The following is a 25,960-nucleotide window of genomic DNA, read 5'->3' on the forward strand; positions in this document are numbered from 1 at the left end:
ATTGATTTGTTACTGATATTTTCGTTTAACCCATTCATTTGTTTTCCAAAATGAAAAGTATTGGTGGCACTTGACCTTCCTTGTACCACAAACACCTCACACTAGTTTTTGATTCCAACCATGCTCAGTTTCAGTACATAGACTCATGCTTATGGCATCCATTTGTGGCCACAAATCGCTCATTTGCATGATGTGAACGCCGCATTCCAATCAGAGCTCCCATTCGCCCAATCATTGTCAACGCCGGGCATTCGTTGTTGCATTTTTGCAACATTGCTAGCTTCCTAAATGCCTGCTTGTCTGAGTTCACATGAAGCAGGTGCAAAGCAGGCAGGATTATTCGGGGAGTGGGGGGGGGGTCGTTCATACCAAACTGGTTCAGACATGACGCCCACCTCTGTTGGAGACGTAAAGATAAACACCTTGCCAGATATTTGACCTGAGTAATTGGGAGCTTTTCTTCTGAGAGTGTCAGCGAATGTGACACATTCCAAACACATCATTCCAATAAACAGAAGGAAGCATCATGAAGTCTTAAGTGTCAGTCGTGTCAGGTTTGAGTCGCAAAAGTCCGATTCCAAGTCAAGTCCGAGTGCACGAGGTCCGGATCGAAGTTCAAGTCCAAATCCAGATAAGATTAAGAAAGAAAAATACTGCTTTCACGACCACAAAATGAGAGAAATTTCATTTCGCTCAAGACTTTTTTTTTTTTTTACTTAACCTGGAAATCTTGGTTTTATTAATAGTGTCTGCTGATTAAGAACAAGCCAAGGATAGAAAAATAAATCTCAACTGCCCACTTCTTTTTCACTTTTCATAAATCCCCTCTCCAGACATGTTGAATAAATAATAACCCCCTTATCAAGAGGCGATCGTTTCCGCTGCAACTTTGAAATGGCGGAAAGGTCCTCACTTTGTAAGATCTGTTTAGCCATAAATGATGAAGGCTGAGGCGCTCTTATAAAATGGCGGTCCGGTGGTCCAGCAGCGCCAGGCGGTCTCTCGGTCACTGCTCGAAAAATGACAAGGTGATAAACGGGAGGGTGACATTTCTGTAACAGGATTGACATTTCATTTTCATCCCGTAAATGTCCTTTTGCTAAAAATAGGGATTGTGCCACGTTACGTCACGTTTGTGGTCGCAGTGTTAAAAGCAAAGCAGGACATTTTGATAAGTTTCCTTTTTGCCCCCCCTCACAAAATAAATCCGTTTTGACTGAGTTGTGTGAATTATAAATTATTGAACAAATATACGTGAAAGATAGGGTATTTATCACTTGAGATTCGGGAGCTTCAGTTTACTCCTGGAAAAAGTCAAAACAAAATAAACTTCATCGTACCACAATGGGGAAATCTACAAGGGATGATCGTTTGATTAAAACTTATTTGAGGAAAAACAGGTTGGATTAATGACGAATTAATATTTTTCCCACAATTTTTAATGAATTGATGGTGCTCAACCTCCCATCATATTTCTCTTCAGCCTTTGAACTTGTTGAGACCAAGGTCATTTGATTGTTGCAGACGAGTAGTACAACCTCAACTAATTCCAGATTTGAATCAATTCCCACACAAATGACATTTGCTATCGATCAATTAATGGTTGATTATAAGACACATTTCTAAACCTAGTACCCTAAATTAAAAATTGAAAATAATTAGATTTTTTTCTTCTATCTAGGCAATCAACTTGCTCCAAAAAAAAAAAAATAATCCTAAGAGTTGATTTTGTGGTAAACAACCAGGACTGCTTAATTATGGGGAAACGGATGAAATCACGATTATTCAAACAATTTTTTTTGGGACAAAAAAAAAAAAAAAATTGAAACAATAGTAAGACACACAACATTTATTTGATGTTAAAAAAAAAAATAAAAAAGGTCCAACTGTGTAAATTTCAATATGATTTCCTTGTATAAACAAAGAGGAGTTTACTTGCTGCACACTTATAATATGCCATAGCACTGTTGTAACATTTAAATAAACAATTAAATTAACGCCCATATTTTGAACTCAAGTATACTCACTGTCGTATTAGACATTGTAAAAGAAATACTATTTTAACAATGTTTTATACCAATTTTTTAATCGTTGATTGGAATAATCATAATCGTAATTGAATTTCAATTAATTGCACAGCCCTATAAGCACCTGTGCCTCACTGTCTGGGCTTAATCTCTTTAGGCACTCTGGGTACATCCCAAATTCCAAAACCAGTTAGATATCCATCTCGTTCAACAAAGAAGGAAGTTACTCTGGAATGTAGCCTAGAATTGATTTATAAACGAAAACACACCCATGCCCAAGACAACGTGTAATCAAACGAGTCCAACTGACGTTAGATTACAAGGTACAATCATGAGTGACTTTAATAAGGACAAGTGGTGCAGAAAAGGCTACTACTAAGAACTTGACACCGTACATGGAAACGAGCCTATTGAAATAGTTATGGTTCATAACACCTGCTATTGCTTACGCTGAAGCGTGCACTGAACAAGACACTCGCAATGAAACGTGGTAACAACGTGTCTAGATGTTATCTGCCTGAACAATCTGTGAACAATCTGTCCATCAACTGTTGGCTACTTCTGCCGAGTCAAGTTTCAAAGCCTTGGCCCCGGTGTTGCTTCCAGTAGTTCTCTCCCTCGGCCTGTTTTTATTTAGATTCAACGAAACATTCTTATCTAGATGTGAAGTAGTGCTACCGTAGTTGTCTGGCGGCCGCCGTCCTTAAAGCAACAATAACTGGTCGGCTGAAGTGCTTGCACAAACTTTGCAAATGGTGTTTATTGCAAGATATCATTCTAAAGAGTCTGAGCAATGTTTCCATATGTTTGTTGACTTGTCATCTTAAGCTGCATCTCCGAAATAAAGAAAAAACTTTTGTATTCCTTAAGTAGTTTGCAGGGCCAAGCACTTATTTTACATTGTGATTTTACTATTGCTCATTTTCTCCACTTTATTAAATTAAATCTTTCCAAATCATTACACGTGATATTTCTCGCTCATAAAATGAAATGCATGAAGTCTAAATCATATCGACGATTGAAAAAGCTGCTGAAAATTCCACAGGTGTTACAAAGGCATTTGGGGTAATTGAATTTGGGTCTGTTTAACCTTTTGATAGGGCACACTTTATTCATCCATCATTTTCCAAATTACCAGTGAGCTAGACGCTATTCCCACTTTACAACCATTCACACTCACGTTCACTCCAAAGGGCAATCTAGTCTTTAATGAACCGAACATACCGGTTTTTGGAATGTGGGAAGAAGCCAGGGTACCTGGAGAAAACACGCAAACACAGGAAGAGCTTGATAATGCAACAGAAGCCGTTGACAGAATATTTGTGTGCGGCGTAACAACTAAATGTAGCTTCACCATGTTTAATATATATACACATTTATATATATATAATTTAAAAAATATTTTTTAATATATATATATATATATATATATATATATAAATATAAATAAATTGTGTTGTTAATGAATTTATTAGATGAAATATGAAGTAATAACATTTAAATGCCACCTAAAGCCGCAGCTTGATCATCCTTTTCCCATCCTCGCAGTTGCTGCCAACAAATCTTGAATAATTATTTGGCCCTTTGAATCCATGCTGCTTGTATGGTCTGTGACACCCACAGTGAAACAACGTTGACAGTTGTTTGAAGCCCCTAGCGTCACTTTGTGCATTTTCTCTGACTCGCTTCACTTTCCCCCTTTGTTAGATCTCTTAATCACTTTACGGTTAAACTTCGGATATGAGCACTTGTGGTCAAGTTGGCGTTCGTATGTGCTTTTTTGGGAGGAACATAACATGACAGAGTTGCTGGAGTTAAGATCTTCAAACTGCTTGCTTCACTTCGGCATCAAGACATAAGACTCGCAAAGCAGAGCATCGCAATGCAAATGTACATTTGCACATTTGCACGTGTGCGCGTTTACAAGAGAGCGAGAGAAGGAGGCCGAGATCAACAGAAGCTATATTTAAAGTTGCTCCTCTGTCCCTCAAAGGGGGGGGGGGACGTTGCTGTGCATAGTGGCAGCTCTGTTTACTGGGACAGACTTTTTTTATTTTATTTTTTTAAATGGCCATTGTGTGACTATGTTGGGGCTTTCATACAACATGCCTTCCTAAAGCTCTGCAAGTTGAATTTAAGGTGTGCTCCTTCCTTCAAAAACTGCTTCTTTATAAACACTTAATGTTCAGTGTTAATAATTAATGAAAATTACTTTACAGGTTTTAACTGCAAAAGATGCTCCTAATTGTAGCATTGCTTCTAAACTAACACTAGAGCACTTTTAGATTCAAATTCTGATGACCTTTGCTTGCCTGTTCTCTCATCTACGAACAGCTTCTCACACGTGTAACAAGAAGGACTAAAACTCTGCAACTTCTGCGTGCCAGATGCCAATAAGGGAGCCTTTGTATGCGTGAAAAGAATATATTATTCAGTTTATTGTCTTTGATGTTTTGTATACAGCACTTAGTCACAACTGTGGTTGTTGTGAAAGTGCTCTAAGAATAAAATAAGAGTAAATTTAAATTGCCAGGGAGATTTTGTGAAGTTCCACTTTTGGATGTAAATAATAATAAAACAAATACATTTTCTTTTACAAAACCCAGGAAAAAAAGTGTCAATGTAAGGGCTTTGAAAACGTCATCCATCCATTTTTGATACCGCTTATCCTGTTCAGGAAGCTGGATCCTATCCCAGCTAACTTTGGGCGAAAGGTGGACTACACAATTGATTGTCAGGGGAATTAATTGTGACACCATATTAATTTGGTTCATTAAAGACATACCATAGGGCGCTCTTGAAAGTCCCTAATCTTCCCCAAAACAAACAAAGCGCCTTGTAAAGCGACGCGCCCATTATATGGACTAAGCATCACTCGCGACCATCAACCCTTTTACTCATTGGGCTGTTAGGAGTGCATGTTAGCACACCCTGCTGGACCAAGTCTGTGTCATCTATGCTTGACCGTGACTTATACATTATGTGACTATGGTGTTTGGGAGATGGTGTAGGAGAAAGCTGGACAAAAGGGCAGCTGTCCACAATGTTGTAGTCTGTATTATCATTTATGTTATTGCAAGCAAGAAACGTCCTAGGTTTAGACAACAGACTGCAAAAAGCCCAAAGCACAACAGCACATCTCTCTAAACAGCCATGCGATTGGCTAAGGCTGAGTGGCTCCCAAGAAGCCATTGCTATAATCTTTTTGTGTTATTTTTATTTCTTTTGGGTATATAGATGGCATGAGAGATGCATGTTTTGTGTTAATCTTATTTCTTTGTTTCATTGTTTGCTTGTATGCTGAGTTTTTTTTTTTGGTTTTGATTTGAAACCGTGACTCTAAGGAGTGTGGTGACCAGTCAAGTCCCTCCCCTGACCTTGTCTAGTAGACTATTGCCAAGGCACCTTTTATTGGTTAGAGTCAGTATTATTGGCAGTGATTCCTAATAGTTTCATGACATCTGTCATTGAAACGGGGTGATACCTCTAGCAACGATTCCTTAGGGGTTTGAGTCCTGGTGAGCTGGCATCAGTTAACGCGAGCAGCTGAGCTAGCGCCTTGTAGTGCGGCGCGCCTGGTATATGCATTAAATACGGATATAGCACCCTCAACTGGTGTTGCGCCCTTTGATGCCGTGCGTCTTATGGCCGTAAAAATACGGTATTTACGGTTTTTTATGTCATTGAAGCCTGTGCAGCATTGGTGTCAAACTCAAGGCCTAAGGGCCAGATCTGGCCCGCAACCTCCTTTTATGTGGCCCGTTAAAGGCAAATCATGTGCTCCTAGCACATTTTCTTCACTTTTAACAAAATCGAGATACGAGATATTGCCATTTATTTTTTTGTCAGTCCTCACCTTTTAAAATAAATTGAGGAATTGTTGAACAAACAATTACTGACTGCCTTCTGATTTCAAAACTGGCTTTCCATCCATTTGTTGTGCGTATGTGATAATGTAAGGCGATCATACATTTATATGGATTCACGGCCCTCTGAGGGAAACCAGAACTATGAAGTGGCCCGTCCACAAAAATGAGTTTGCCACCGCTGTTGTACATTATATCTTCAAACATCCATATAATGATTTAAAATAAAACAATTAAGAGTGTGCTTGAATAAAACTCTTCCAACCAGGAGCGACCTTACCAAATTTGTCGTGCAGTTTGGATTTCCCCGAAAGCCTCTCACGTCTCCCTTCCTGTTCCTCACTAATCAATTCAGCCGCATTAAGAAGAGACTAAGCCATCACGGCAACTGCATTATTCATCACCTCAGTTCTCAATGTGCAATTTGAGAGAAATGCGTATTGTTTACGTCATATTTGCCCGCCTACTTGGACTATGTGCTCACAGGGTGAGTTTATGTGTGCCTAAGTACACTTTTAAATGGCACAGTGGTATTTGCTCCATGTCACGCTTGCTGATTTTGTATTTGATCACCTCTTGAGTCTCTACGGAAACCCGCGCCACACTTTGATACGCACTCACTTGTCTTCAGGCTGAGACTGGAATGGCCATATCATGATGTCCGTCTCACTGTTTGATGAGAGGCTTTCAGTGCAGGACACACAGCTGAGTAAGAAGTCAAGTGAGGGGATGGCCATGTTCCTGCTGTCATATGAATGTCCTTGTGGTCTGTTAGATAGCAAATTGTCAGAAGCGCAGCTGCCTGTGCAGATAGGAGGTCCTTTATTTGGTTTGACAATGGAGGCCTCATAATCCTGAGGCTTGGACTTTGAATCTTGGTTCTAAGACTGAATATTAGATTTAAAAACTAGGGCTGTCAAAATGAAAGCGAAATTAATTTTAAAAAAATTCATGTGATTAACTCAGTTTTATTTAGTTCAAAAATTTAATTTGCATTTCTTGCAAATTCAAATTCAAACACTGTACCATATTAGGTGTACATCTTTAGCACATCATCTCAAGAACAAGTTACCACTGGGCCTTGCAAATCAACACTGCTGGCCTGTGGTGCTTAAAACTAAATGGATTGTATACGTTTTGAGAATTGTTTCTAAGAAAAATTCCTGTAAAGATTATTCCATTTAGATCGTATTCAACGATCAAAGAAAGCTATTCGAAGAGTCTTTGATTTAAAATATACTTCACATTTGGTCATTTTGCATTAATGCCAAGATATTATTAAAGTAAATACCTTTTAAAAGCTTCACGAAGAATATTCGTAGAAAAAATGCGATTAATCGCGATTAATAACAGAATTTTTTTGGGCGATTAATTAGTTACAAAAATTTTATCGCTTGAGAGCACTATAAAAAACAGTTAAGAACCTGTTGATTTTGTCGCTTTTATTTCTAAAATTTACAGAGTAGCCCAGTTTGTCCAGCATCAGTGAACTTCAGGTGACCCCCAACGCAGTTACGTGGTGGCTCCAGGCCATCGCGCCGCTGTTAATATCAGACCCCGCACTACCTTATGACACGATTAGCATAAAGAAGAAATGACATGGGCACACCATTGACCTTTGTGATTGACTGGTGATAAGTGCCCTCAATCTCGTGGCTTGTCTTGTAGCCTCCCCATGACCCAGCAGTACGTAAGAAAATGTATGCATGGTTAGACAATATTCTGAAGAAAAAGTACCATATTGCGAGTATCAGTTGCCCCCAACGACCCGTGCATTAGTATGACTATTAATACTTAACATTCCAGATGATATCAAGTTTTAATCGGGCTCCGTCGTCATCAGCTAAGTCGCTAAGCCTTTGTGCACAGTATGTTGGCCATCCTGCTGTTACACGTTAACAAACACACACGTGCATCACACACACTTCCAGGGATGCCTTTTCTGCAACTTGTGAAGTAACACTCTTGCCTTCTTCTGCAATTACACGCAGTGGTGTAATAGAATCGTGCAAAGTGAATTATCTTCGTTGCGATTGAACTGACAGCGTCATACAAGAGCTCTCCTTCAGTATCTTGCATAATTTTACCCAATAAAGTGGTGAAAGAGCCTGAAGGGTATCTTAATTGGATCATTAAGGGAGCAGAATGTTGCAGTGAAAAACTCAATTCCATTAATTGTATTGATGCAAGATGCGCATGTACATGGATTTCCCCTGTTGCTGTTTTGAAGGCTACGCTGACTTAACGCAAAGGTGGTTTGTCCGAGGTCAATGTTTGCAGCAGATGTTAGCAACCATGACAAACCTCTGTGGAAAAGATTTGACCTGGATTTGCATGTTGTCGTCAGGTCGATGCCCAAGGGAGGAAAAATACTACATTGAGCTCTTGCTCTAACCGGCACCTCTGAAAGGTGTACCTCGCTTTTGGTTGGGATCAGAATGCTTTTAAAAGTGAGAGGGCTCACTTAATCCCTGGTGAGGTGCAGCGCTGAACATTACCAAGGATTAGAGCGGGATATTGCTGTCTGAATGCATTAGAGGTGTGTTAGATAGCTCGGTGATGGAGCAAAGACTAATGCACCAGACTCTGAATTACAGTCTAATCTGCATTTAATTGCCAGAGTTTTGATGTGATAATGGTATTATCTAATGTAGGGGCTCCAAGAAAAACAACAAGCAGAGCAAATGGAACAGGCACTATCAGTTTCAGATGTGGACCGTTATACAAACTTTCATGGACAGAATTTGCCAAGGCAATGAGGGTGTCCGGTTTGGTGGCCTCGGTATTGCATCTCTGCTTTTTGGCAAATGATGTGTTCTCTTTTTCAAGCCGTGATCTACAACTCTCACTGTAGCGGTTTGCAACCGAGTGTGAAACAGTTGGGATGAAGATCAGCACCTCCAAAACTGGGACCATGGTTCTCAGTCGGAAAAGGGTGGAGTGCCCTCTCCGGGTCGGGGGAAGAGATCCTGCCCCAAGTCACCGATTGTCACAAGCACGACTAAAAGAACAAGATCTCGGTTACAAGCGGCCGAAATGAGTTTCCTCCTCAGGGTGTCCGGGTTCTCCCTTAGAGATAGGGTGAGAAGCTCGGTCTTCTCTCCGCTAAGACGAACCAGATGAGGTGCCTCCCTGGTGAGGTGTTCTGGACATGTCCCACCAGCAGGAGGCGCCGAGGACGACCCAGGACACGCTGGAGAGACTATGTCTCCCGGCTGGCCGGGGAACGCCTGGGGATCCCTTCGGAAGAGCTAGAAGACGTGGCTGTGAATAGTGAAGTCTGGGCTTCCCTGCTGAAGATGCTGCTTCCGTGACCCGACCCCGCATAAGCGGCAGATAATGGATGGATGGATGGATGGATGCAAACCGGTGACCTGGACAGATTATTTCGACTTGATTTAGGCTTGACTGCAAAGAGGTCTGGGTTACCCACTACTGACTTCAAATGATTGTGGAGAAAAGTGAGGTGTTAATTGTTGTTCCTGATATGTTGTCACCTAAAAGTGTCACTTTCTAAAAATGGCCATCCCATCTTGAGAAACATTTGGGGTCCTATTCGATCAGGCTGCGCAATTTGACAAACACATCATCCCATTCTGAACTTCAACTGATTGTTAATTCCCTCGTCTCCTTACTTGACTCTTGCAATTTTCGCTTCACCTGTCTCAACAAAACGTCATTGGACCTTCTGCAATAGGCATTTATAAATTGGAAATGAACAAGCTATCATGTGCTCCCCTAAATGTGAGGATGTGCCTACTCCTGTTTGGCCTGGAATGGGTTGTTCTCCTCGTAGCAGTTAGGCATTGATTTTTTTTTTTTATGTCTGTCCACTCCTCCTGGTTGTCATTGATAAGATGATAAATCTCGTCATATGCCACCTTGATTGCCTTTTTGGCATCGGCGGCACATTGACCCCTTTTCTCATTTAATTTGATGCATCGTGATCCACGTTTTTTGAGTTAAAGCTAGCCGAATGATACAGTAAAGTCATTGCTAATCTTTTGTAATCTGTGGGGGCTTGATTTCATTTACATTTAAGTGCATTAGCCGGAGAATGTTCAGACTCAAATCAAAAAGTAAAAGTGTTTCCATTTCTCTGTGTTCAAGTTGGATTTGTCAAGAAGGACTTGCAGTGCTTGACAACTTCACCTTGAAGTTGCCATACATCCTAAGTGCTTTGCTGGAAGTTTGCAGTTACATCATATTCCTATACTTTTGTTCCAAGTTTAATCGACATAACTTTGAACTGAAATGAGGGTGGAAATGTGAAAAAGAACAGCAAAACACTTCAGTGGTTACATAAATCGAGCAAAATCGATCTACCTGTGCTTGTCCTTTCAGAGTATATTTTTCGCTTACGTTCAGTCAAATTTACAAGTAGAAAGGTTGTTAACCACGAGATGATCCTGCCAGACTTTAGAAAAGCACACAAATGTACATAAAATAAATAAATAACGGCAAATGCCTGCTTAATCCTGCTGTGTTTTTCGCAAAGTGCACTTTAATCCAAGACAAAATATTTAATTGACCTTAAAGGAATGCATGCACACACACGCACAGACAAAAAAAAAAATCTCACAGTGAGAGCACGGTTACATTGTCCGTAGGTTGTCTGCCAGTCAGAGCAAAAACCAAGCGAAATTGAAGTAGTTAGTACAAGGTGTCGACATGCCCGGGGGCTAAATTTGAATAACCTCTACTTGGTCCAGAGTGATAATTTTTATGGTTGCATTGCTGAATGCCATTAGAGGAAACGAGGATTGTTGTCTATGCATTATACTCGGATTATTGTCAGCATCTCCTTTGCAGTTTGTCAACATTGTTAAAGCCACAATATTTGGATTATGCCAAATTGATCCCTCACTGTATCAATAATGTAAATCTCTTGTGTTGCATACTTCATACATATGCAATTGGGAAAGTAAAAAAAGAATACAAGTCTGTCAATCCCAAACGATTATAACCCTTTTGCTTGCTGCCGTGCACAAAGAGGACAAGGCCTAAAATCATTTATGTTTAAATTCTGCATGACTGTGTAATCTCTGGATTTAATCCCCATTTGTGAGGATTAAAACAAAATGCGTGCATTGTTGTGACCTGAACAAAGGTTGTTCAGGGAGCGAAGCAAACACCAATATGACCACCGTATTCCATGCAAATACATCACTTTTTACTTTCGCGTCTCATTTTTGAACATCAAAGATCACTTAAATATAAAATAAATCAAAGCGTGTATAATCATGCTGTCAAATGATTTTTTTTTTATTTTACTAATTAATCACATTTGATTTCTATGCTTATTTGCGATTAGTCACATTTTTCGGCAACAATTTTTTGTGCAGCTTGCTTGTTACAGATATTGACTTGAATAATATTTTATAATTCATGCAGAATCACCAAAAATGAAGTATATGCTTTTTGCTTTTTGCGTTTGCATTCCACTCTAGCTTGCATTTGTAGAGGTAGCGATGAACTGTGTCAACTGACAGTGGATTTCTCAAGTGTTCCTGAGCCACGCTACAAGGATGGCGCTGCTTTTCAATGCAGTGCTACCTGAGGGATCAAAGGTCACGGCCATTCAATGTTGTTTTTCAGCCTTGCCGCTTACATGATAATAGTTCTCCAAATTTCCTGAATCTATTGATATTATCGACCGTAGATGATGACACCCCTAAATAAATTCCTTGCTCTTGTTTGTTGAGAAACCAGGTTATTCATCTGTTGACTATTTGCTCATGCAGTCGTTTGCAAAACCTTACTAGTCAATTACTAAGCCTATCGAAGATGCGTATAATAATCAATAATAATAATAACCTGTGGAATGTTCCAAGCAGTTTTTTTTTTGTTGTTACTTTTTAGCAGCGAGTATTTTGTTGCCCCAGCACATGTTGTGTGCACCAAATTCAAAATAATAAAATTAACAAAAACATTAAACATTAAATTTCCTGCCCATGTTGTCTATTCAATTAAATATAGGTTGAAAATAATTTGAAAATTTACACAATATCCCAACTTCACTGGAATTGATGTTAGTTGTAAAATATTACTTTTTTTTTTTTTTTTACTGTAGCCAAAAGAGCTTATGATGTCAGCAATTTGTGTCTGCCAAGTTTCAAGTGCAAGAGTGTGAAAGTGGGCCACCGATCAAGGAAGTACCCATTACGTTTTGGGGCGGATCCAAATCAAGGGATATATGGCATTTAGAGCATTATATTTTTCTAACCCAGGCCTTATTTAATTACAGCCTCCATCCATCCACTTCCACCCATTTTCCATATCGCTTACCCTCATTAGAGTTGCAGGTAAAATGGAGCCTATCCAAGATGACCTTGGGTAAGAGACGAGGTTCATCCCGGACTTGATGCCCGTCCATTATATTAACAATCTGAAAATTGTTGCCGATTAATTTGATAATCTGTTAGTTGGTGATTGATTCATTTTGACACCTTTGTCTTCCAACCACGCTGCTCTTTCGTACTTAAGAATTTGCTCAGATTTAGCATTTCAACAGTAAGGATTGCGCTCATTCGATTTTATTTTTAAATACTGAACTGTGTGAGGGGAACTAGTAAGTAAGATTTTAATTGCATTTTTGTTTCATTATTTTTTTGGATTGACTTAGAACAGCCACCATATCCTCTCTGAAGTTTTTTTTTTTTCTGGACAAAGACAAAAGCATACACGTTAAAATCTTCCTGGAGATGTGGAAGCTGTCATACTTGCTGTCAAATTTGATATGTTCTTCCAATTTCTTCTCCCGTAGTTTTAATAGAACGGTCTACTGTTTAATCAATGACAACAAATATCCCACATTATTAACGTGTGGAGCCAGTGTATAATTCTTTCCAGTTGTCAAATAAACCCCTTTTTGTATGTGATGGCCAGCGGCCAGCTACTACAGAGCTTAATCGTCAAAACAAACATTTCCTTTGCTGCTTGGCCTGGAGACAGCGTCTTGAGCAGGGGCGCTTGTGAACATTAACTTTCTTTTTGTCTGCATGCAGATAAATTCAGATGATGCCGACACTTTCTTTGCCTCTATGTGCAGTTTCAGCAAGTAAAGCATGTTTGAATTCTATTTGAAGGCTGGATAACAATACATGAATGGAGAAAATAGAATCTGGGGTGTAGATTTAGCGTGTGGTCAAAAAGTGCCTGCTCAGGTTTCCAATATTGTACATCATGAAATTACATGTGACTAATTCCTTCCCGCCAAACACCCCTTTCGCTTTTCTCATGCATTAATTTCCCCCGCTGGCCTCGCTCTCTGTTTCATTGGGCTGCCGCGTCAGCGATTACACTCAATGTAAACATAAAACACACATTCATCTTAGTTGCTCTCATTGCTAATGGGTGTCGACGTTACAGTCACAAACGTGCTGGCCGCAATCTCTCTTTGACTCGCTTATGCTGGACACTCATCTTCGTTGCAGTGAATTTTTCGGAACCATAGCATAGGATTTGGCTTTATTTATTTATTTATTTATTTATTTATTTATTTATTCAATTTATTTTGCCTTCTGGGATGTGTGTGAAAATACCTCAGCATTGTGTATGTTAATGTCATTTAGTCGGGGAAATTTCCTCAGGGTGGTGGTTTGATGATGTTGCTTTCTAGTTTGTGTGTACGCTTATGCGGCTGGCATGTGAACGTCTATTGTACATCGACTAAGACAATGCATTTTTTCAGTGGCAAGATCATAGTTTGAGAGAAACACTTAAAAAAAAAAATAAATCATAGAATCACAACATATTTAATAGGTTCTTTCATATATATATATATATATATATATAATTATTACGTCATTAATACATCATTAATAGTTATGAGGTTATTAGTTTGTTTAGTTTAGTTTGTTCCCAAATTAGTAGTATCAATTTGCATTCAGTCGCCTTATTAATTGCCATTGACTGTTAAATTTAATTTTGCTCCGTATGTTGACTATGAACGACTATGTATAATACACACATCCCTATATTGTTGTTCAGTCTGCCACCTGCTGACAGCTGCGTGGCATAAATTGATAAGTGAAAGAATCAAATCAAGTTTCCTTTGCCGTTCTTATTCCACGCAGTTTGTTGCGGTTGACAAATGACGATAGACACGTGAGTTGAAAGATGAAGATAAAGTATAGAAAATGGCAAATCACATTAACATGAAGCAGCGGAGGAGACATGAGTCAATAGTGGGCTCTGCCAGACGACCCCATTTCAGGCGAGGTGAGAGCCAGCATGCGGTCATTCGTCACCTTCTCACGGAGCTGTAATTTTAGCCACGTCACCCTCATCGATCTCCTTGTTCCTCTCTCTCCTCTCGCCCCCCTTTGACCACCACAACGACACTGAGCGAAGGCTCTTGAGTGCTTCACTTTTGTACGACTTGTTATGAGGTGTTTAACAGGACAGGTAATATGGGTTTGGGTCTGTATGTGCGTTTGCTATTGGTGACCTCATGATTGCGAAACAATGCCATCGTGCCTCGTAAGGCAATTGCATTTTTCAGATTGTACTTAATTTTGTTGAGTGTCACTTGTTGTCTCGGTGTGAGCGTGTGCATTCTTCGGACTGATTACAGCTAATGGTGGGAAAATGAAGCTTCAAATTAGCTTCATGAACCACTTGTTGCATTTTTGAGTCCTGTAGATGGCACTGTTGGTTTAAATAAAGATTTAAAAAAAAAATAGCAAGTCAGTGTGCTTTCGGTCCAATGTTGAACAGAGAGTGCCATCTGCTGGAGTCCAAAAATACTACAACTGATTCTTGAAGCAGATTTGAAGCTTCATTTACCCATCACTAATTACCGTTAGTAACCCTATTTTTCAGACTATAAGTTGCACCAGTCCAAAAAATGCAACACGAATAATAATAATAAAAAAAAAAAAGCATATGTTGCTCAGAGTCACATTTTTAGGGGAAATTTAACTGACAAAAAATAAGACCAAGTACATGCAATTTAATGCTTTCAAGTTTAAGACGGCAATATAACACAAATGAGATATCATCAAAATGACATCCATGTATTTGTTTATTTATTTATTTATTTTCCCAATCCGTTCTACTGTGACTCCAACCGACCCTCTTGACATTTCACAATTCTGCTTTTAATGTCAACCAAACACCGCCCATTTCCTGCGGTCTAATCAGCCAGCATCTCCTTAACATTTTCCCTTTTCCTGCTCTCCCTGGATTGGTTGTTCTTTTGCGAGACAGGAAGTTGTTAGTCGATATCGCCATGAGTGTGATAATCCAGCTCTACTCCGTAACTGATAAAGGGGAAGAAAAAAATGACACAGGCACACTCACACATTCATTTGCAGTTGCCGCAAGTTTTTTTAGTGTGCTTAAAGTACGGGTGGGCGAGTGCCTACACTAAGTATCGTTATTGGGTTGATACCAGCCTACTTTCAATGTATGGGGAAAAATCGGAAATGAAGTGCTACTTGCCACTAGTTGGCGCTACATTGGCGAATCGCAATGTGTGTCGGGAAGAAAGAAAAGCCCAAATATCTGTCATTATGTTGATATTGTGTGTATCATACTGATATGGGTCTGAATACAGGTGGTGTCGAGCAGTTTAAGTAGAAAGTTGCATGATTGAATGTGGAAAAATGCAAAGCGATATTGAGTAAAAACATAAACATAATGTGATCTTGAATCATTAACTTTCCTTTTTTTTTCTGATGTGAATGATTTTAACATCACTCACTTACTTTGGAACGCGTCACCTTTCATGTGTGGTCACATGACATTTTGCAAAACCGCAGAGGAACTTGTTTGACCTCTAGTTGCTAACTGGCGCGTGCTGATTACTTGTTCGCGTGTCAGTCATCGTGGCTTAATGATTTTGCTCAGTTTTATTAGTTACAAATATTATGATTAGAAGAAGATTTGGACGGAGAAACTAATGAGGTATTATGTACTAAGTAGCGGTGTCGCGATATCGTGGAGTATACGCGCACATCTACACAAATTTGACTCTGTAACTAAACTTAAACGTAATTATCCTCTCCTTCCCCTTTCACTCTCAGAGTACCCACAGGGGATATTATATTTTTATCTATCTTTTCCTCATTTATCTTGTCTTACTCAATTATTTTCTTCAGTCTTTGTTTAATTTTTCAGCATGCATAATATATGCCGTCTTCTCTTCCTATACCTTTTCTTTTTTAATAATCTTTTTATTTTTTTCAGTTCAACAAAATGTGAGCAGCTATTATTTTTAGCAACACATTCTGAACGGATTTGAAATAAAACATTGTGAAAGGGGGTGGCGCATGCAGAGCAAGAATCCAAATTATTTTCTTTATTTGGAGGTGTGAATGTGAGTGTGAATTTTTTGTTTGGTTATTCGCTCTTGTATTGGCTGGGGACCAATCCAGCGTGTACCTCACTGACTCCATTTCCATGCACATCTTGAAAAATATATTATTGCATGTCAGGGTCACGGCTGACCTTCACAAACAAGTAAACTGTTTTCCGAGGACAGAAAACGAGGCCCGTAGAAAGAAATCTCCTGTACAATTCCTTTCAACAGCTTTTGCTCATTGAAAATTGTAAACAATAAAGTCTTCATATATTCCCGAGTGAGCAATCATGATACTGACGATTCAAATTTGCCTGAAGCTTTCACGCCAGTGAGTTATTCAGCGTCCTGGCACCAGTGGACAGAAATAAAGCGTTACAGGCTTTCTGGAGGTGTCACAAGTACTAAAAAGCAGAATGCTGCCAATTAGCAAAACTTTTTTTTCCAAATGGAGCGACGGTGTTTTATATTTATTAAGCCGTGTCTTGGAGTGTAATTTATAACATGAGTAATAGCATTGACATTATCAACGATTGGCGTCTTTGCAGCCATAACTCAGTGGAAACGATCGTACTTAAAGAGACTCGGGTGCTGCAACCAACAACCAAGTTGAAAATGTATGGAATACTTTTTACATTATGTCCTATTTTGTGGTTGGTATGATGAATTGTTACAAGACAAACACATATTTACATGAGTGTGCCAGCGTGAGGCAAAAGGCGATTTCCCGTCTATATCGATCTGAAAGACTGAATACAAAAGTAGAATATAAAGTTGTTCCGCATTTTTAAATGTGAAGAAAAAAAATCTTAAGAAATTATGAAAGTACATTCAGGATATCATACAAGTGCTTTTCAAGTTTTGATTTTTTTTTTGCGATGTGAGCCGAAATTTGAATCAGGAGTCCGATATGCCGCCGCTTCAGTGAACAAAAAAAATAAATAAATAAATAAAACGGCAGTCGCCAAAGCACTTTCCGCCATTTATTGAACGGGACAAAAAGTCAAATGACAAATACAAAATGACAACACTCGCAAGGAGCATGGAGAAGGAGCTTCTAGCAGAACGAAACACCTGCTTGCACCTGACCTCATTCATTAACACCACAGTTTGTGCTTGACTTTTTGCTTAATTACACTTTATAAAACCATTTCATCTCTTTACATTCTCTTTAATTTTGTTTTTTTTCTTACAATATCAAGGCCAAAACCTGAAAAGCATCCGAATGAACCGCTTCCTTTTTTTTTTTTTATCCTTGTCATTGCTATTAGAGATCTCCAAAAGCAGAAAGAAGCTGACTGATTAACGAGGACGCTAAATCAGAGGAGCTCAGGCGATTTACTGGTTCTGTCAACGGGCGAACGATGATATGTCGTTTGATCCCGCAGCATTTCGCAATAAGGATAATTCACAGGAGGTCGTCTCAATCAATATCTCTTTGAGGTCAAAATCCAATGTTATTATTAAAAAAATCGCTCTCCATCCACGGCAAAATTTCGGTGAGCGGTCGATGTTTTATTGCGAGTCTTGTATTTGTCCGTTAATGCAAAATCATTGGGTGATTTATGGGATTCATTGATCCCATTTTGAGCGCAACTGTGACACACAAAGGTCTGGTGATGGCGATGCGCCTCCGTGTCAGTCGATTATTGATGAAGTCTCAAATTGATTCATTCGTCATCAACATGCCATGTTGGTTCTCTTAATGGGTGGTTTGTGTGAAACGTTATATACTGGACGGTATAATACAGTAGACTTCAACTCACCACAGAAGGAGGGAAGAAAACATGTTCTGATAGTTTTTTGCTTGGAAGATCTCAACTCTTGTTTTTCATATCCATTTTGCATTTTTCCATCGGGGAAGGGAGACTCAATGGTAATCGGACTCCAAATTGGGATTCGAATTGTTAAAATAGCAAGCATCGGACGAGTCAATATGGGATGGCTGTTAACATTTTCGTTAAAGCAATGATCCAGCCATCCAATTATTGAAAGGGATAAAAATTGATCCATTCATCATCAACTCACCATACTGCTCTATCAGTGGATGGCTATAAGGAAGTGGAAATTCTGCCAGGACAGTTTTGGTTCTTTAAAAATGTAAAATTAAATCACCAACAAATTGAATTTCACCTTAATTTCCAAAGATTAAAAAAAAATGTCCAATGGAAGTCAGGCTTACTCATGTCTGAGAGCGCGAATAGCAAAAAATTATACATAAATGACAATGTGTACGTTTTACACAAACAGACCACAGCATTCGCTACACCTGAACAGCGAAAACGTCATTAAGGTGGTCAGCAGCCAAGAAGTAAATTCAAGCGACGCTCGTTGTCCTCCATTATTGCTTCTTTTTCGCGAGTGTGGACAATTCTGACTCAATGCAATCAATTTTGTGGCGTCCAATGCATGCAACAGGAAAGAATGAAATAATTCAAGTGATGGTGCTGTGCTAAATGCTAACTGCTAATAGTTTGGCGCTTTGCTCGAGTTCTCGGGAAGAAAAACTGGAAAAGAGTCATCCTTTCAGCTTCCTTTCATGAATCACATTTTAAGTGTCATTTTTATTGCAAACTTCCCAAAACTAATAGTAGGAAAGTTTTGTAGATTGGAAAATGCAAGTAAGTTCTTGGCTCATGGCGCAATCAGTATCTCGCAAAGAGTCGACTGGCCTTGCCCTGGATTATCTCTCGCTTCTTGGAATCCTATTAAATCTTCACCGTATCACTGAAGCTGAGTGTTAACTAGATTACACTTGCTTGCTTGTTCTCGATCGTGACAGTCAGAATAATTTGATGTATACAATTTCTTTTTTCTTCATTTTGTATTTTTTTTTATTTATTTATTTGTTTTTATGGTGGTGTTTTAGGAGATTTTTTCAATGGAGCCAGTGGACGGATCATCGCAAGGCTTTATCTTCTCTCTGTGATAAGGACTGAGAGTTGCGAGAATTGCTAGTTGTTTTTTATTTATTTATTTTTTTTTTTGTGTCATTAACCATTCATTTTTACAATGAAGAGGTTATTGATTAACCACCAAAGTACATTCTACGTCTTCTCACCTTTACAATTACAATTTCATTTTAAGATTCACCGCATTTTGTTGTTCCCGTTTCGTGGCGGGGTCAAATGATTGCTAACGACATTTTCCCACATCGCAAGATGTCATTCCAAGTCGAATACTTTGTGTGCTGTTATAAAGCCGTCCAAATAAAAGCCAACCCTTGAAACAGGAAGCTGCGATCAGCCCACTCAGCCTGCTGAGCTATGAGATTCCCTCTGAGCATTTTCCAAGCCGTTCTTTTTATCGACTACAAGCCTTTAGTCAGGTGTGCTGAAACAGGACCTTTTCAACATTTTTTTTTCCCTGCACAGTTGAAGGTAACACGATTCTGTGTGAATCCAAGCATACAACTCAGTTCATTTTCTTTTCCAAACCTCTCTAGTTGACGCTTTGTATTTGTCCAACTGTAGGAGGTAAAAGGGTCTTGTTTCTTGAGTCCTCTTTTTCTAAAAAAAATAAAATAAATAAAAATAAAAAATCTGCAAAATTGTGTCAATGGCCTTTAAGAAATGGGGTTGGATTAATCCCATTAATAATGCGTTTTTCTGACACCTCTAATATATATATATATATATATATATATATATATATATATATTTATATATATATATGTATATATATATATCTTTTTTTTAAATTTATTTTTAAATTTTATTTATTTATTTTTTTGTCTTGAAATTTGCATCGTATAGATATGAACGAGCACCGTCCTCTGGCAAAGTGTCTGTCATGGGCTCTCATTCCCGTGTTGTTTGGCGAGATACAAAGCGTCGTTGTTGCCTCTCTTGGAGGCGCCTCCGCACCTCCGGCCATGTCCATCGCCTTTTAATCTTGTGGCCAATAACACTGACATGTCCTGTAGCTGTCACATAGTTGTCGCCTTGAGGTGCTTCCAAGCATTCTGTTCATTTCAACCACCTTTGTGCTAAATTCTGAAAATGTGGAGTCAGTGAGCATAGTGAGCATTTTACCGTAGTTTTTTATTTTATACAATTGTTGCTGTTGTGATTATTGAAGTCATTTTGGTGTTGCCGTGGCATTTAATTACTTTGGTTCATCTGCTTTAGGTCTTGACTGGAAATGTTGATTGGTTGACGACAACAGCGTGGCCGTAAAACCCAAAGAATCTTCCAGGTTGTTTGAGCTGCCCTCATGGGACCGCAAATGTTCTTTTCAATGACCATCACCGGGCCGGTTAATAGAACAATTCCACACTGACTGCTATTCTTTGTACGAGTGGGTTAGATGATTGGATTGCTGAACTGCTCCACTTTCAGTCTTTTAGATTGTGAACATTCTTATTGATTGGTTTGAAAACGTCAACATTGATAATTGGTTAATAATTTCTCCTTTTTTTTTTTGTCAAGGTATTCCATACAATTGCCTTTTGTAAGCGCCTCAAACATTAACATAATAGGCTTGCATTTAGTGTCCTAAATAATTTTATGTGCGGGGAAATGGCTGAAAAGAAAATCTGTTTGTATTGAACATAATTAAAAAAAAAATGTTTTAATATATGTTATTATCTAACCGCTACTTTACACTCACATTAACCTGATTGTTAAATGTAAAATGATTGATAATTAATTATTAAATAAATAATAAATACATTATTATTTATTCTGTTTATCATATAATTACACAAATAATGGATGGATGGCTATACAGTGTTGTTGCATTGTATGTTTTGACAATAGATATGCCTGTATTGAAAGTGTATCAGAACAATCTTATAAAGTGGTCCTATTAGGCAAAAATAGAAAGAGATCTTATCACTGTCTTCAATCAAAGTGAAGTTATTTTTTACAAGCACCTAAAAGAAAATTTGCTGAATTAAATTCTCGCAAATCCATTTCACCAAGGTTTCAACCAGCAACAACATTGCGTATGCAAATGAACGTGCTTTTAAAGTCTGTGGAAAATTACATTTCTCCATCCTCCATGGCCTTGGTGACTTGAATGTCTGGGAAATGTTGTTATTGTCATACAAAACATCCGGTGCTGTTTTAATATTCTCCTGTTGTTATTCATTGTAAATATTTAAACGCACGTTTAATGACTTTGCTTTTATCACCCTGCTCCTCATATTCTCTCAGGGCACACAAAATATGAACAAAAGACTAATGATACTACTGTACATGATATTAAATATTACACGATACTGCATTATACAATGGTGAGGTAAGCAAATAAAAGTTGAGCATAATTAAGCAACGGTTAAAAGCACACTGCAAGGGTGAGCCGCTCAAGTTGGTTTCGAGTCCGCAGAGTTGGTTTTATAGTGTCTACAGCTGCTTTAGGAATTTTGTTTATCTTTTCTATCTTTGGAAGAGACAAGTTCCTGTTCATAAATCAATTCCATTATGTTTTCTTGCGCTATTAAATGAACGTTTATGGGGCTCGTTGTGTAAAAGTTTAACAAGCGCTCACAATTGAAATGTTGGCGCAGTGGCAGCTTGCCTAAAAAAAAAAAAAAAAATAGTTTGATGAATTGCTGCTGGTGTGAGTGCATATTATTACATTTTCATTCCCAAGTCATTAGAGCTCTGTGCGGTGCTTATATTTGGACAAATATTATTTCCCGTTACTCTGAGTTACAGTTTAGATGAAGTAGCAAGCCAGAAAGACCCGGATTGTAAACATGGCCAGAAGCGTATTTTGTGTTTTGAAAGCCACTGGTGCCATGTTACAGCTGTCATTCCCATACCAGTGACCATGGCGCAGTTCAATAACATTGCCCCGGGTTCATTGCAAGCCAGGCTCCATGGTTTCGTACAATAACTTCATTATGACTTGTTGCCATGGAAACCAGGCTTGCTCAGTCCCACTTTGCCTTTTTAGCATTTAGTGTTTCAAACATTGTTAAAGTTGGGTCTAAATATACCGCGGGTTGTGTTAATCTTATAACCTTTTAGTTCATCACTGCCAAACTCTTTTCTCAGAGCGATTGAATCGCTTCTTTGTTCTCAAGGTTTTGTATTCCAGCAATTAAAATGAGTACTTCACAAAACCTGAAGGCCAAACTAAAACCTTCAACAAAAAACATATGGTGTTGTCACACACACACACACACACACAAAAAACTGACAACAGCACTTTCCACATCAAATACGGTATTTCCCCAAATAGTGGCATTCACTCCGTGACTCATACAGCCAATTGCCACTCAGATATTGTAAACAAAATCAATGTGTTGTGCAGAATTTATATATATATATATATATATATATATATATATATATATATATATATATATATATATATCTTTTTTTTTTTTTTTAAATGTTTTTTTTTCCGTACGTACCATACACCGTACACTGCGCAACCTTATCTTCAAAAACAACCCGACAACATGTGTGGCCTGCCATGATGTGTAGTATATTAAGAGTTTCTGTCAATATTATCAGCAACTGTATCTGCCGCTGGATGAATAATGATGGTACTGAATCACGAAGACGTATGATGTTTCTGTTTTGTCGGTTGGGGCTGGTGCGATTTATTTACCCGTGGTTCAATGTTGATAATTGACCGTGCTTGACCAATAGCTCTGAGGAGGCGCCGGAGGGTAGTCAGAGTTAACTGATGAACGTGATGGTGTAATACATCTGCGTGCGGGCTGCATTTCCTGTCATTAATGGCGACCTTCACTTTCTTTAGTGACCACTGCCCTTCACACATTGTCAAAAACAGCACACCATTTTTTTTTTCCTCTTCAAAAATACTAAATGTTGCAATATGTTAAAGCAATTCATGTTACTGAGTGCGACTTGTGCACAGGCAAATAATTACACCTCCAAATGGCAAATATTTACAAATGCAAGTGCGAAGATGAGAATCTGCACCTTGCAGTCAGAGGCTCCTTGATGCAATGCCAACATGTTGTGGCAAACGTTCATTCATCTTTTGCAAGGCCAGTGTGCATTCCAATTTCATTTTGAAAATTGAATAAAAGTAAAAACCACCTGTATGAAGTCGAAATATAAATAAGTGTGACAGATTTATCACGCACGGAGCTCTCCTGTGAATGCATACCTTATGTACTGTGTGTGTGGCAAGCTAGGAAACATATGCGTGCATCTTTTAATATGCCTCCAAAATATGTTAAATGTACAGTGCATATTTATCGCAGAATGACAGCCGTGCAGCATCTTGCTTTCCAAAGAAGGCTGCAGTGGAAAGAGAGGGAGGCTTAAAGTGCTCTCATGGACAACGAAACTTTTTTCCCCCAACACTTTTCTGCGCACAAAGTTGCCCAAGACTGGAACTAAAAATTGGCCAAGCTTCTTTGAAAAATGAATTGCAGCACGAATGAAACACCAACCAATAATGCAGTCTACTCGGGCTTTGTCATTGCTAAGTGAAGACTGTAGCACCCACCTCCAGTCAGATGATTTCATGCCGTGCCGCAGTTGTTGACCTTGCAGACATCAAGTGAGAGTTTCCCGCAATATAAACACAGATAAATGCAATTTTGTGCTAACATGCTCTACCAATGAAAATGCAGAAAGCCTGGTGTCGAGTTATTTTAAAAAAAAAATTTTTTCCCCTGAGCTGATTAGCAGCGAATCGGCGGTCACACAAAGAGGAACGACCACTCACACTCGCAATTACACCTTTGGACAATTTAGAGTGTTCAATCAACCTTCTATGCGTGTTTTTGGAATGTGGGAGAGAACCAGAGTACCCGGAGAAAACCCACGCAGGCACAGGGAGAACATGCAAACTCCACACAGGAAGGCCAGAGCTACAATCGAACCCACGACCTCTGCACTGTGAGGCCGGTACGCTAACTAGTCGGCCACCGTACCACTGGATTGTTTTTATTTAATTTAAAAAAATAAATAAATAAAATAAAATGGCAGCACAGTCATGGTTAGCATGTCTCACACATCACAAAATCAAAGTGTAGGCCTTCCCGTGTTGTGTTTTCCTGTTTCCTAATTTTTTTTTTGCCTGAAAAAGGTGGTTACGCAAATTCTTGAATAAATTCCTGCAGTGTGAAAGAGCCTATTTTTAGTCACTATGAGATTCCACGAAGGGCGTCTGTCCATCTGGACAAGAAAAAAAACATGAACATTTGTTGACAGTTGAACCTTGGCATTATTTAAACGCTATCCTATTATGTATTTTTTTTTTTTAAAGTAGAAGACATTTCCGAATGATTTAGCTTTCACTAGCACACTGATTGCTTCTGCTTTAGTTTGCTTTTCTGTTTTTTTTTTTTTTTTTTTGCACAGCGTTTGTGCTGGCGGCAGTGACACTCGCGTTGCTTGGTTGTTGTCCTGATGTGTCTCCAACTGCGAGGCGACAACAGACCGCCATTAAGTGACCTCATCACATTTTGACCACCAGGGCCTTTGAGTGTATGTGGGCGCACATGTGCGCCGAGCGGCTACTTGTATCCATTTGTCCATGCGGTCTGGATGCTCCAAAAGTGTCTGCCCAAGCAATGCAACCGAACTGTGTGATAAGAGCAGTGGCAGAACCCGGCCATCTGGAGACTGGATAACCATTCGAGACCAGATTTCATTCGCTCCTTCAATAACTGTCACTGTGCTGTCAACATCGACGATGATACAATCTGTCTTAACCATTTTATTATTTGACCCCTTTACCTTGTCGTTCTGTCTCCATGTCAATATACTTCTTTTTCACCACTTCGTTCTGCTCTCGTCTTCTTTTTTTTTTTTTTTTTTTGCAGTTTGCTGTTTTGTGGTCCATAAGAGGTGCCATGAATTTGTCTCATTCTCCTGCCCAGGGGCTGATAAGGGGCCAGACACAGATGTAAGTAACTCATTTTGATCTGTCTTAAATGATTAAATGATAGTGGAAAGTACTTTAGGGGCTGATGCTATGATGAATACGTATCAAATTAATTTTTGAGATAAAATGAGTAACAAATGTGGATATATTTTTGCTGGAAATGAGAAACAAAGATGGTGAAAAACAAACTAAGAATTTTGTATTTAAGATAAAAATCTATATTTTATATTTTTAAAGTCATTGATATATCCGAAAATGTTATGAAAACTCAATCATTTGCACCATTCTTAAGCCCATGGCTCACAGAGCGTTGAAGGTTTGTCAGTATTTAAATACACAAATGTTTTTTCGTCAAGGTGCTCGTTCGAGGTTGCAAAAATGTTCACCCGACATTCTCGAACAGTTGTAAAGATCGGAATCGGTTCCTCTTGTCGCCATCAAATTTGGGATTTGCTCAAAAAGATCTTGCGACAATATATGAAAGATTTTTGGGGAAAATGTTCAAAATTTCTTTGCGACGAAAATACTTTTTGCAAAAGTCTGGTGAATGTCATTGCAACCTTGAACGAACCCAGACAAAAAAAAAAAAAACACCTTATACAATTCCTCTAAAATAAAAAAAAATAACCTTTAAAAATATCGCTTGGGGGAACTATACAAAAAAAAATTCAGATCAGGAATATCCCTTGTTCATAAAACCATTTCGATTGCGTCTATGGCCTTTAGCTTTAGTCAAGCTGCTGTGCGCGAATGAGTCGAAGCAGCAGCAGCAGCAGCAGCAGTTGGATAATTCAATTCATTTCATATCAATGTTCCAGTGAGGTCCCCTGAACGCTGCCATTAGGAAATGGGATTGAAATATTCTATTTGGTGCGTCACTGCCTCAGCACAGCCCAGGAAGAGTAGATTATTCCCTGCCCATAATGCAGGTTGTG

General features: G+C 38.8%; 1 protein-coding gene across 1 annotated transcript in view; it reads left to right on the forward strand.

Annotated features, from left to right (window-relative positions):
* The window catches only part of prkcaa (protein kinase C, alpha, a), a 76,276-nt gene that overhangs the window by 3,124 nt on the left and 47,192 nt on the right, over positions 1-25,960 (forward strand). Inside the window, exon 3 of the mRNA XM_088301858.1 lies at positions 24,964-25,046. Coding sequence (XP_088157984.1) covers positions 24,964-25,046 — 83 coding nt within the window. The remainder of the gene's footprint in view (positions 1-24,963; positions 25,047-25,960) is intronic.

The sequence above is a fragment of the Idiotropiscis lumnitzeri genome, chromosome 8 (genome assembly GCF_059441095.1).
Source record: "Idiotropiscis lumnitzeri isolate Australia: NSW breed Sydney's pygmy pipehorse chromosome 8, RoL_Ilum_1.0, whole genome shotgun sequence".
Lineage (NCBI taxonomy): Eukaryota > Metazoa > Chordata > Actinopteri > Syngnathiformes > Syngnathidae > Idiotropiscis > Idiotropiscis lumnitzeri.